Genomic DNA, 14,654 nt, shown 5'->3' with positions numbered 1-14,654 from the left:
TAAGCTCCCACACTAGCCTTTCCTGGTTAGCTCTCCAGATCTAAGCCTGACCGCACCATTTCTGAAACAGACAAAAACAAAGGAGACAGAAACAGGAGTAAAAAGCCTTTGAACTAATGCAAGCCTAGCTCAAGGTGGACTCCCAGCAGAAGTCGATCAGATTTTTAACAAGATTTGTACAAAATATGTCTAATTATTTTTAAGAAAAAAGAAAAACACAGAAGTAACCTTTCAAAATCACAATCAAGCTGTCTATATTCCGAAGATATGGTTCAACATATGTAATTCAAGAGATGTAAATGAATCATATAAGTTGGCTTAAAGATAAAAGTCATATGATAATGTATTGATGCAGAAAAACATTCTGATAAAATTTAAAATGTGTTCACAATAAAAGTTCTAGAAAGAGTAGGGCTGGGGAGAATATACCTCACCATAGTAAAGACTCTATATGACAAACCCACAGCTCCATAAACCTAAGTGGAGAAAAACTCAAAGCAATTCCAGTAAAATTATGAATGAGATAGAGATCCCCATTATCCATACTCCTCTTCAATCAAGCACTCACTAGAGCAACAAAACAAGAGAAGAAAATTTAAGGACTAACAACAGAAAACAAAGAAGCCCAATTATCTATGTATGTAGGTGACATGATATTACACATAAGATAGTCCCAATATTCCACAGAAAACTCCTAGAATCAATACTAGGAACACTATTTACAGCAAAGTAGCAGTTTACAAAACCAGCAGTCTTTTATTACACCAAACATGCTAACTAAGGTGTCATCTAATGATCCCCAGAGGCTTGTGTCTTTGAATCTAGAGAATGTGGTCCTGTTGGAGTAGGTGTGATCTTTTTGGAGTATGTAAGACCTTTTCAGGGTAGGAGTGGCCTTGTTGGAGTAACTGCACCACTAGGGATGGGCTTTGAGGTTTCAAAAGCCTAAACCAGGCCTAGATGCTCTCTCCATTTCTGTTGTCTGCAGATCTGGCTGTAGCACTCTCAGCTCCTCTCCAGCACCATGTCTGCCTATACTTCTCACCATGGCAATAATGAACTAAACCTCTGAAACTGTAAGCCAGCCCCAATTAATGGTTTTCCTTTATAAGATTTACCATAGTCATGGTATCTCTTCCCAGCAATAGAACACTGATTAAGACACCTATAATCTGAATAGCTTATAAAATTACCTAAAAAGAGACTAGAAGATAGAAAGAACTTCCATGTCAATGGATTGATAGAATTAATTTTGTGAAAATGACCATTTCATCAAAAGCCATTTACAGATTTAATGCCACCCTAATGAAAGCCTCCATGACGTTCTTCCCAGAAATGATAACCCTAAAATTCATATAGAACCACAAAGGGTCTAGGATAGTCAATGCCACCATGAACCAAAGGTACAATGCTGGAGAGATTACCATTCCATATTTCAATCTGCGTTATAGAGTTATAGTACTTAAAAAAGCCTGGTACTGACACAGAAGCAGATATGTAGACCTAATGGAACAAAATAGAAGACTCGAACATGACTGCATATAACTACAACCCTGTGATATGTAACAAAGGTGCTACAAACACATACATGGAAGGAAAATCAGCATCTTCAAGAAATCATGCTGGGAAAACTGAATGCCCACATGAAGAAGAATGAAATTAGATCTATAAACAAGTGCAAAACTGCATTGCCAAAGAATCAAATACCCTAATGTGGAATCTGCCACTCCTAGATGAAAATGAAGAGGGAAGTGAAAGATACAGGAAAAGACTTTCTGAATAAGACTCCATTTGTTCAGGAAGTACGAACAACAATTGACAGCAGGAACCTCATAAAACTAAAGTGCTTCCACATAGCTAAGAAAGCAATTAATCAAGGGAAGAGGAAGCCCACAGAGTCAGAGAGAATCTTTTTCAGCTCTGTATCTGGTAAGAATATTAATATCCAGAATATACAAAGAATCAAGAAAACTAATGACCCTGTTAAAAAATGAGGTATGGATCTGAACAGAGAGTTCTCAAAAGAAAAAGAAAAATGGGCAAGGAATAACTTAAAAGCATTCAGCATCCTAAATGTCCTTTAACTGATGAATGGGATAATGGAAATGTGGTACACAGACACACTGGAATATTTTAACTGCATTCTAAATATTTATTCCTACACTCCCAAATCAGTGTAGTTCTCACCCCTCATTACAAAAGCTTCTCTTTTTGTAGCAGAGACAATCACAGAAAAAGGAAATCATTAATTATTTAGGTAAATGGATGAAGCTAAAAATATTATACTGAATGAGGTACCCAAAACTAAGAAAAACAAACACTGTAAATTTATTTGCCCTTAAATGAAGATCTTCATTCAAAATATTTGATTGTGAATACATAACTTGAATCAATCACAGCAACCAGGACAGTAAAAAGACTATGGGAAAAGGATACAGGTATAAAATTAGACACAGAGCTGTTACCCCGCTTGGGTTGATAGCGTCCCAAGAGCCATGGATTCTCTAACAAAAATCCTAGTACCTGGCTTGAGAAAGCCCTTTCTAGTTGTTGATCATGGGAGTACAAGAAAACTCCTCAAACAATATAAGCAATCACTGCTGCCTTTGATTGCCTCCTAAAACCTAAAGGTAAAACTATTTCTGAAGACATTACAGGATATAAAAGAATCAATCTGCAATTGACCTAGAGGCATACTTCTTGAGGTCTGGCTCTCAAAGTATCTGAAAACGCTGTATAAGCTGCCAAAGAAGAAAAACAATCAATTGCCCTACTGAGATATAAAGCCTACCAGCCACAACAGTGATCAGCATGGCAAGACATCCTCAAACAGGCAATAGTGGCAATTCTATTCTAGAGCTGACCAACGTCTGTTTGCTTGGACTTAAGGACCACACAATAGGAGGGAGTGCCTATCTGGTTCTGTAAACCTAGCCAATTACCTATGGACAGTAAGGACTTGGACATTATGAAAGCCTACTTCTTGCTGCCACTTTCCTAAGCCAGTAGAGGTTAATAATAACTGTATTCTAAATACTTATTGTCATACCCACAAATTAGTGTAGCATGTATTCCTCATCCAAGAAGGTTTGTGCAGCACTCAGAGATCATCAATGAACTCCACTTTCGCATATGAGAAAACTTCCCTTTATTAAACCTTGCAGACATATATTTGTATAAATTGATGACATGACCACTCAATGTTATGGTTGGGGGGAAGGTTTCTATTGTAGATATGAGGGAAGAAACAACCAGATGCATCTGGAAAGAGTACAGAACAGAGAGAGAAAGCAGAAGGCTGAACATGACCTACAGACCGGATGTGGCCAGGAGAGAAGCAGGAGCAAGTAGAGAGAGAAGATGAATGAGAGAAGACAAGAGAGAGTGTGGGCAAAAGACCAAAAAAAAAAAAAGCATTGCTGTAATAAAAGGGTTGTGAGGATGGTGAGAAGCTGGAAGTGGGCTGAGGCAAAGGAAAGCTCCTGCACTGAGGGAAGTCTAGGATGTGTGTTGTGTGGGGAGGTGGGAAAACCTGTGAAGAGCTAGGATGCTTGCAGGGACTCTGAAAAGTTATAGCAATGACACTGAGGGAGCCTGGAGACCAGCATGTGCTTTGGTATGCTAATTAGCAACACAGGTAGTTATGTGTCCCTGCTGCCAGTGATAGGTTCCCCAGTGGTAGAGGAGAACCCAACTAGCTTCACAAATTCCTGTCAGAATTTCAGAAAATGGTTTCCTCACAATATATAACAGTCCATGTTAAATGTTGCATTCAAATCATTTTTTAACATTATCTATGCCTCCTCATTTAGCTGTACAGGCTGTGCCACCACACAGTACTAAGCAAAATGTATATTTACTGCTATAAACATCTTAGAAATGAGCCTTAATTATGCAACAATCTTCTCACTAATACTCAGTTTCTAAAATTTTTACTTTGCTCTTTGGATACCCGTCTATATAAGTATAATACCACACTATTAATTTCTAAATGAGAAAAATAGTGAACTTACTAGGTTTAAACATTGTATACTGATGTTTAGTTTTAGTAAACATTAAGTGTTTAGTAGTATTTGTGACTGAGACTATTTAGGCAATTCTGTTCACACTTAAATATGGGTTTCTCCCCCCTTTGTGAAGATTATAAAATTGGAGCATTCGACTATCATACCAACACCTGCCGGCCATCCGTCTGTTGGACTTCTTACTTAATGTCCTCCCTCCTGTTCATTTCATAAATGCCTTGGAGATTTCACTTTACATTTGCTAAGACCGGCTCATTAAAATACTAATTTGAAACTGTAATTATCTGTTGGTTCATTTCAGTGGTCTAAACACAGTGGTGCTGATATCTTCTAGCTGCAGGACAAATTCACATCTGCTCTTATCCCCCGGGTCTCAAATAAGAATTACTGTAGTGAGGACTGAAAGAGATGTATAGAGCCATAAAAAAACAAACAAACAAACAAAAAATAAAGGCAGGAAAGAACTGTAAATACATGAAATTGACTCAATTGCAAACCCATTCATGATAACTCCTTTGGGGATGGGAGAACAAAAACAGTTAAATAGAAATGATGCCAAGTGATCCTCCCAATATCAGGTAGGGAGAGAAAGTGGCAGGGGCACTGGAGAGATGGCTCAAAAGATAATAGCACTGACTGTTCTTCCGCAGAACCTGGGTTCAATTCCCAGCACCCACGTGGCAACTCATAACTGTCTGTAAGTCCAGTTCCATGAGATCTGACTCCCTCACACAGATATACATGCAGGTAAAACATCAATGCACATAAAATCAAAATAAACAGATAGTTTGAGGAAAAAAAAGAAAGTGGCATGGGTAGATGATTCCTTTCTTTATAGTAAAGATCAATGTTATAATTAGTGCGGAGTGGCATTAAAGAGCTGAGGGGATGCCTATTGGTAGTGAGAATTCAAGATAACCTCAACATTCAAATATAGAAGCATGAAGAAGAAACAAAGCAAATAAGAATAAATCAGAAAAGACATTTAAGTGGTAAGTTATAATGAGAAAGATGGCTAGGAAAGGAGACAGAAAGAGAAAGAAGAAGCATCCCTGGGACATTATCTACAGTTGTGAGCACTTTCTATGAACAAGGCACCATAGAGAGGATGTGGGGATGTACCAAAGGAAATTTGAGGAACGCTTACTGTGTGCTCTGTTGTATGGGTCTTGGATCTGGAGAGTACCATTCGCACAGAGGAGGCAGCAGGTTTGTAGAGGTCAGACTCTGGGTTGAGAAGTCCATTGCACAGTCTTTAATTTTGTCATGAGTGGCACAAAAAGGCACAGAGCTGGCTTCTGCAAGGGGTTGGCCCTGCTAGCCACCGATTGCGGGAAGACAAGCAAGAGTGCAGGACTATTACTCTGGTTTAAGGTAAAATATAAAGGAATAATCGGAGAAATCTCTGCAACATGGGTCATTTTACTATTCTCTAGAAATATTTTTTCTTATTTTTACATATATTTCACAAGTAGTTCTTTGCTTAAATAAAATTACAACATTGGCCCACAGACTCATCTTTCAAATTCCACCAAGGACAACTACTGAGGATTCAAAACTGTCCTGAATTTTCTTTGTGCTCTCCATATCTAGCCATCCTCACAAACCAACTAAGATTAACATTAAAAAAAATGCAAGCTACTATTTGTTGCTACCAATGCAGCCAAGAAGGGCAGCCGACTTCCTTGACAGATTATTCGCTGCATAAAATAGAATATAAAATGCCCTTATCTACATATAAGAAGCAAATTAGCATAAACTAGCATATACTACGAACAATAACAAAAAGTGAAAGATCTTTAACAATGGCCAAAGCAAAGGAAAGAGAGTTTAGTTTAGTGCAAGAGAAGAGAGAACAGACACACATCCTTTGTCCTGAGCATGTAAAGAGGTAAAGCAAATGGATAAAGGATGAAGGTGAATGAATGACACCGAAATAAGGGATTCTTATTGAAAAATCCATTTGGAAATTATTTAAGAAAAATGGTGCTTCAGCTCTTATTTGTACCTGCTAGAGAGATGGGCCTTGTTTTTCCATGTTTTAAATAATAAGTATTTAAAACTAAGAGTGTAAAGTCCATTTTTCTTCTATATCTTCAGGGCCTTGGGATGAGATTGTTAATAATTTAGGTAATTGAGTACACCTAACGCTTTGAATCTTGAAGCAAGAAAATAAAAATTCAACATTTCCCATAGACACGATAGGCTTACTATTTTATGCTTCAGAGATCATTAGTAAAAGAAAATATTAGAGCTATAAACCACCTCTGAGAGCTTAACTAATGAATGTTTCCCACCTGCAGTTGGAAAATCATAGACTCAGTATGGATTTCAAGAGAAAGCACCACTGGCCGATGACAGAAAGGACAAATTGGGTTGTACAGGACTAAGGCAATAAACCTTGGGGACCCTTTAAAGACATAGATGCCACCATTAAATATTTCCAGCCACTTGAATGCAACTGAGAGATGCATTCTCAGGGTCATTATCAAGAAATCCAGTAGGTATCGGAGTGGTGAAATGCTAACAACCCCAACACAGGTTCTGTTCACACCAAGACTTAGGTAAAATAGCTCTTGCTGTCACCTCTCTCTGTTCAAAGTGATTTCAAGGTTTCTTTTCTAGTTTTAGTGTTTGCTACATGAAGTGATGAATACAAGCTGGGCTGATATAATGAAAAACTGTGACTGAGCCTTTTCTAAAGGATGCTCAGTATGAAGTTGCTATTAATTTTTAAAGTATGGCAAACAATCTCTTGAGAAGAGTTCACTCACTGAGATCGTATCATGCATGCGTCTACCTCTATTTACTCTTTAATAAGGTATAGAATATATATTTAACAACATGCAATTGGTTAGCCTTCATCCAAAACTTATACCCCGAGGATTCACAATTTTCCTCCATTATTTTCCTGAATGTGAACATGTTATATCATCTAAGAAACTGCATTGCAGATTTGAGTCCATGCTGAATACTTTTTTTTTTTTTGCATCTTGTCTCAAGAGTTAGAGAAAATGATGGGGACACAGACTATCTGATTAGGTTCTAGCATTTTCTCTTATGCTCTGAATACAAGTCATTGGCTCCAATTAAAATATCGTCAAGCTATTGATGTATAGAGTACAAGCAAGTATGGAAGAAGCCACAGGAAGGCAATGATTGAAAGGCAGTCTAAGCCCTGAAAGTGACTTTGGCTTTGTATTAGAATTAAGTGTTCCTCAAATCGTCAGTCATCAGATAACCTTTAGTTTCCGAACTGCCACCAAGATAAATAGTTTTGTGTTTAGAAACTTTTATAGTAATTTGACTTTCCTGACATCATCCAATGATCTGCTTTGAATTTCATAAAAGCACCCGAGTGGAAATTAAAATAACAAAAAAGAAGCCATTTTCACAGATGGTTTAAGAATTAAGTATTACATAAGGTACCAGAGAAGATGTTGCAGCCTTTCAAACTGCTTGCTGCTCTTCCAGTATACTCAAGTTTGGTTCTAAGCACCTTAATAGGTTAATTTTAGGTCCAGGGAATCTGGAGATCTTTTTTGGCTTCTGAGGACACATACAAATAAATCTTTGTTTAAAAATAAGAAAGAGCTCCGCCTGATCGCCGCCGTCACGGACATGAGTAGCATGCAGCCCATCAAGCTCGCTAGGGTAATAAAAGTGCTGGGCAGGACCGGTTTGCAGGGACCGTGCACGCAGGTGCGTGTGGAATTTATGGATGACACCAGCCGCTCCATCATCCGAAACGTCAAAGGTCCCATTCGAGAGGGAGATGTGCTCACCCTATTGGAGTCAGAAAGAGAGGCTCGGAGGTTGCGCTGACTGACCTTCCTGCTGGGTCCTGAGTATCCACCACTTGGCCCATGATGACCTGCGACTATTAAATAAAACATTTGTATTGTTTTTAAAAAAATAAAAAATAAAAATAAGTAAGATAGCTGGAGACATCTCAGACATTCTATAGAAGGACGGAGATCCCTGAGCAAGTCCTAGGTGGTGAACTACTCAGGAGAATTCAATGTAGTATCTAACCAATGGAAGGCACTTGGAACGGGAGCTGGCCAACACCCACTAGCAAAATAGAGGCAGGATAAACAATCAGGGCTTTAACACTAATACAAGCTCAACATGAGCTTTTCGTGTCAGTGTTCAAAGTATATCAATCGCCTAATGAAGGCTCAACTAAGTTGGATTTGTACAACCACATATGAAAGGAAAGATACTTTATTCTTTCCAAACAGATGTGCTTTAAAGAGGCTCTAGATTGGAAATGGGTCATGAAGATTTCATCATGATCTAGATAAAATATAAACTGTTTGAAACTCAGATTTCAAATATGAGAACTATCTAGAATTGGACTATTGTAATACAGCAATGGTGCCTTATTTCTCAACATGAAAGTAAAGTATCAATGCTACTTGAGTACTATACTCTGGGGTCTACATCTAAAGCAGGTAAATTTTATTTACTGGGAGAGAGGCCACTGGAATCACTATTTGGTTTTTTTAAGGGTAAGTGCTATTAAATATTTTTACCCTTCCATGTGTTCACATTTGTACTTCTCAGAAATTCATGAAACAAACTTCTACTGCAGAGACACCATAGTTGTATTCTAGACAATAATTTATTAACAACAGGTACTTGCATCATTGAAAGAGAAGACATCTTAGTTCCTTAAAGATGAGACTTATTTAATTGTAAAATCAAATTTCCACAGTTGGAAAACGGCATTCCGTGTTATTGTCACCAGTCAGAATACACACTAAGCAGATGAAAACAGAGACCAATCATACTACCCAGAGAAGGTCATTCCAGTTTACACTGACTAGAGACTCATGCCATCCTCCAAGGAAAGGGCCTGGCATTTAAATGGATTAGTCATTGCTTTGATCTGGTACAGTATGAACCCTCATACTATAATCTATGATCTTAAACATCATTAACCTCAAAGAACATTTGCCTGACATCTGCGTACGATGCTTTATGCTATCACTTTTCTTTTGCTAAATACCACGATCTATTAATAAAGCCTGAAGTTGCATAAGCATTCTGGAAAGCTTACGCATGTGTTGGAATGCTTTTGCTGGATCGATGATTCACAATATTATTTTCAACTAAAATTTTTGCATACGTCTAACTATGTATGCTTTATTGTCTGGTGGTATTCATTGTGTATTCCAGTGCCAGACCTTGAAATGGTCTCTTTCAATTTCTTTCCTTCTGGATTGAACCATCATAATAGTCTGTTGAGATCACTGTGAGTCTTGTCAGGCAACACATCCTTTCTCTCACTGTGCCTTATGTCATCAGCTAATTTAATAAGATTGGTCTCTGCCCTTTCAAAAATATGACCTTGTCAAAAGACTCTGCAGGTAGCCAAGCTGATTGTACAGATACTACCTCCAATTCCTTTTTTATCAGGTGTAATTTGCAATGGCAGTCACATCTGTCCCCAGATGCCAGAGCTGTTCTCTCTAAAGAGCTTCAAGAGTGGCTCTGAAACTGTCTTTTATATGGCTGCATTTATCCTGACATGCAGGGTATATAATGAACGTACTTAGATAAAAAGAATTTTGCTTCTTTCTAGCATAGAACATGAAGCAGTGATAACCTAGAAAGTAATAGCAACAAAACAAAAAGAAGTTGGACTGCTACTTTCCCAGCGGTGACACACACTAACCACTGCACAATTTGTCACCAGACCGAGGTAGTCAAACATGACAAAAGTATAAGCATGGATGAATTAAGACATTTTAGAAAGTTTCTGAGCACATAATGTGCCTTTATTATTTTTCACCAATACTTGAATATTGCAAATACCTGTATTCATTAAATCTAAAATAATGTCATTATTCCTTTCTATTGAAAATTAATGTTTCATTCTGTTCTCATGGAAAAATTAGTTGTATGACTGAAATTGTTTAAGTGTTTTAACAATTTATTTTCCTTATAAATACATACTGAAAAATCTTGAAAAATAGTAACTGTCCTTTAGTTATGAATACTCCACATAGGAGTCTAGAAATAGGTCCCAACGTCAAGTACAGTGATTATTATCTTCTGAATGTTGTTCTAAATTAAGGATGCACATTGCCAAAAAGTTAATGACTGTTAACTAGAAAACCTTCAATTAAGTAGTTGGATACCAACTTCTCTTTGGGTTAAAGGCTGGAGGACATTTATCCAAGCGTAAATTAATCAAGAATTAACAGAAGAGCTGTATTGTACAGTGTACTTTAATTCACTCTCTTCACGTTGACAAAATACAATGCAGGATCACACATTTAACTTGTGTCCGTACAGACTACAAACTACTTTGAAACAAAATAAGAGAGCCTTCAAGTTCAGACCAGTTTTTGACAGGTGCATTCTCTCAGCTGTGTCAGCAATACAGTAATTCCAATCAAGAAGAAGCAGCTTCAGTCCCAGAGTATCTGGGGGAGATGCTGGCACAGTCTCACTTACAGTGACCCTTCTGTCTTTTCAGAGGAAAAAGCGGCTAGCCTGAGGAAGTGAGGGAATTCTCCCCAGCATCCCAAAGACTCAGATTATGTTTTCCCTCTCATCTTTAATACTACAGCATCCATTGAAGCTTCTTTTGAATTTTTCCTCCTGTGATGAAGCATACATGAAATCCTTTGTAATTTTAACTATATTTAATGGATGATATTTTGAGCACTTTAAAGCCTGCAGCAAACTCAGGTCAAAGTACAGAGATCTGTACCTCTCACTCCTATGGGCCATCTTCCCCTATAATCAGCATTCACCAAGCATGGTACACTTTTTTTTTTAAAGTTATACACATCATAATACAGAGTTCCCCCTAGGTTACAATAAGATCAATAGATTTGAAAAAGTGGATAAGAATATTTACCAACCCTTATAGACTATACTGAGTAGTTTCACTGCTATAAAACATCTTCTATGCTTAACCTGTACATCCTTAGCCTCACTTGGCCTCTGACAACCACTAATCTTTTTTTCCCCATTTCCACAGTTTCACTTTTTCCAGAATGTCTTATAGCTGGAATCATATGGTAAGCAGTCTTTTCAGATTGATTTTCTTCCCTTCGTAATAGGCATTTAAGGTTCTTCCATATCTGTTTTTGATATGAATGGTCATGTATTTGCAACACTGAGTAATATCCTACTTCCTGAAAATACGACAGGTATTTACCCAGTTCACCTATTAGAGTTTAGTTCTTAAATATTCTATGAAGGCCAAGTTTGAAGGCTTTTTTGCCAGCCTGTGATGCTCTTAGAAAGTAATAGGCCTATGGGAGGTGACACCTAGAAAACTAGCATGTGGGAACATGTCCTTGAAGGGAATACTAGCCCTTCATCTCTCTCTAATTGCTTACTAACCACCACAAGGTAAATAGCTATGTCAAGGGTTTCTTATCTTTGTGAGCAAGCTGGCAGAAACAAGTTGGGAGAAGAAATATTTCTTTGACTGTCAGTTTCAGGGTATGAGTCCACCAACTGAATGACCATTGAGGAAAAAAACAGGACAAGACACAGCCTTTCAAGGATCTCCTCCTACAATCTCCTACTTTAGACCCATATCACCTCCATATAAAACTATTTTGCTAGGGGCCGATAAAGATTCAATCCATTGATCAGGTGTGAGCCCTCATGATGTCTCTGGAGAAGCCCTCACACACACATTTGGAAGTGTGTTCTACTGATCTCCCACAGAGTTAACAAGACTGTTTTTGTTAGTACATGCACACTCTTCACCATTATATTCGCCTTATTATAATTCCTGAAACACCGGAGCAAGGCAACGTGAGTGAAACTTCTTAGTCTTTCCTTTGTATAAGTAAATTCTCTGAGGTATTTTGTTACAGCAAAAAGAACTGAACACACCCAGACATGGACATTTTTACTATTTCCAAATTATAGCCATTTTATGTGTAAGAATTAAATTACATTAGTTTTTCACTAACTTGTATAATAATCACTATGGTGTTTTTGAAGAGTTCCACTGTCCCAAACTGAAATTCTGCCATTAAGCAACATATCCCTACTCTCTAAACTCCTTATAATGTACTAATTTGCTTGATAAAAATATTCTATAACAGTGGGATTACAGATATGGTGGTTTCAATGAGAATGTACCTTATCAGTGCATATATTTGAAGTCCCTTGAAGTTGGCACTGTCTGGGGGAGGCTTAGGAGGTGTGGCCATATGGAAAGAATATGTTATTGAGGATGGGCTTTGAGGAGGAAAGTCTTACACTACTTCCAGCTCTCTCTCTCTCTCTCTCTTTCTCTCTCTCCAATTTGTACTTGAGGTTGAAGATGTGAGGTTTTAGCTTATTCTTCCAGCTTCCATGACTGCAACTTGCTACCATGCTTCTCCACCACAATAGACACTTATCCATCTGGAACTACAGGCCAAATAAACTGTTCCTTCTATATGTTGCCTTGGTTGTGGTGTTTTATCACAGCAACAGAAAAGTACCGTACTGCTGGGAGCAATGTGAACTACAGCTAAGAAATTTTAGAAGGCAACAATAAGAAAAACTGGGCTAGAAGCCAAGGGTGTGATGTTTTGGCATATAATCTAGCTTTCTTTTGCTGTTGTCCTAAGAACTTTCCTAGGCTAAATAAATGAATCAAAGGTAACACATTTATTTCCTTGGCAAAAGATTTTTTAAGACAGTATAATATTGAGTATGTGCCTTGGCAATTATTAATGGCTCTTATACATTTCTACAATTACAATGTGCAAGTAGATCAGAAGAAAAACTTAAATGTCGAGTTTGAAGAGAAAAAGTGCATTAGGAAGAATAATGTGGCAGTTGCAATGTGTGTTGAAAGAAATAAGGATATTACCCCTGCTAAGGAGAGTCATCATATTCTACACTGGGTCAAAAACAATGGTGCCAGGACTAACCTAAGCTTCCAACTTGTGAAAGAGCCTAAACCATTCTTTTGTTGTTCTTAGAAAGTGCCTGAATATTGATGCTAATGTAATTCAGGGGACAGGGGCTATTCGTAGCAGCCAAACATGACAGTGCCATCCATATGGTGTTGACTTTAAAGGCATGAAGGATGCAAAAATGAAGGGGTTGCAGATTCTTCCTGAGGGTCTAGACAACCATTGAGACCAGTCAGTGTGTAGCATGTGAGTCCCTGCACAAAGGCTTTGAGAAGTCAAAAGGCCATTGCATGGAAATGTGAAAGTAGAGACTCTGAGTTATTGGAGATGTCAGAGCTTCCAAGGAGTGCTACACACAGGAACTGAAACCAACATGAGGGAGATGTATGTTGCAGGAAGCAAAGCTAGAGGGGAGCCATCTAAACCCTTACACACTGGAAAAAGTTTGATGTTTGCCCTATGGGATTTTGATTTTGTTTTAGTATTTCTTTTCTATGCCTCCAATGTTTCCCGTTGGAATGGTAATGCATATTCTGTGCTGCAGCAATGCAATGTTCTGAAGCTATCTCCTACATTCTAAAAGACTGGAAATTTTGCTGTCCAAAAGTTAATAATAGATCTTGAGATTCCCTAAGACTCCTATTCTGCTGTGTTTGTTTGACCTGCCTTTAAGGTTTGGTATTAACAAAACTTGCTTGCCTTGAGTTCCCCCATGTGATCAACCTTTACAAACTAAGCTATTGCATAACTGTAATTTTAAACTATTGAGGACTAAACGTTCATGAGTAATGCATCCAAACCACACATTTATAGATTTATGCAGGTTGTGAGGGTCTTAGTAAATGATCTAAGGTATGTGAAACATGAGAATTATAGATGTACATATGGTATTAAAATTTTAGGTTCTAAGTGTACCAGATTGATGTTAAGCCTCTACTTAAATTAATGGAGATCTCATAAGATAGTCATATACTCTTTGTAACACTTATATATACTAGATGCTAAAGCTTTAATTAGAAAAACAATTAAAATGATAGGCACAAGCTTAGAATTTTAAATTTTCTTTGATCATTTTAAATTGTTTATGACATGCTCACGCTGATAACTTTGGGCTTCACCTGTACTGCAACACACGGGTCTACATAAGCCTGTTTACAGATGTTTATTAACTGTTTTTTTCTGTTAGAAGAAGCCCAAAGCAGATCAAAAACAAACAATAGCCCTGCTGATGTATCTAAAATACTCTTTTTAAAATTAACTTAGCAAAATTCATGTCTCTCATAGAATTCTCCATAGCTTCCAAGGACAAGTCATAAATGAAAAAGCTTATTTATTACTCAAAAATAAAATGCATGAACTTCTCAGGAGCAATTTGTCAAATCAACATAGACTTTAAATTTTAACTGTTTTCTTAAAGTTTCAGTAGTCCATACTTATAACTGTTACCAAAAGTGGATTAATACTTATGAGAGCTCTATTAATTTAAGTAGAGATTTAACATTTAACACCAATGTTTTAAACTTTGAATTTGGCAGTTTTACTATCAACATACATATCATAATAACTCATGTTTCATATACTTTAAACCACTTACCAACACTCCTACAACTTGCCTAAACCTGATATTTTTCTTTTCCATTATGGAAAAATCTAGCCATTTTAACCTTTATTAAAACATATATAAACTCTCTACTATGTTGGAAGCATGCAATTTGCTTTTTTTTCCTCTTTTTTCTTT

At 37.3% G+C, this 14,654-nt stretch overlaps 2 protein-coding genes across 2 annotated transcripts in view; one reads left to right on the top strand and one right to left on the bottom strand.

The window, feature by feature from the left end:
* The window catches only part of Nxph2 (neurexophilin 2), a 110,969-nt gene that overhangs the window by 19,012 nt on the left and 77,303 nt on the right, over positions 1–14,654 (bottom strand). The gene's annotated exons all lie outside the window — the stretch shown is intronic.
* On the top strand, positions 7,647–7,957 carry LOC142856766 (small ribosomal subunit protein eS28-like). Its single transcript, XM_075984415.1, has one exon. The coding sequence runs from the start codon at positions 7,647–7,649 to the stop codon at positions 7,848–7,850; it is 204 nt and encodes a 67-aa protein (XP_075840530.1). The 3' UTR covers positions 7,851–7,957.

Source organism: Microtus pennsylvanicus, chromosome 9, assembly GCF_037038515.1.
Source record: "Microtus pennsylvanicus isolate mMicPen1 chromosome 9, mMicPen1.hap1, whole genome shotgun sequence".
Lineage (NCBI taxonomy): Eukaryota > Metazoa > Chordata > Mammalia > Rodentia > Cricetidae > Microtus > Microtus pennsylvanicus.
The sequence above is the reverse complement of the archived record's forward strand: the minus strand, read 5'-3'. Positions and strand labels throughout refer to the sequence as shown.

What these genes read in the sequence shown, in the direction of transcription:
- LOC142856766 (XM_075984415.1), top strand. Translation starts at nt 7,647, where the DNA reads ATGAGTAGCATGCAGCCCATCAAGCTCGCTAGGGTAATAAAAGTGCTG.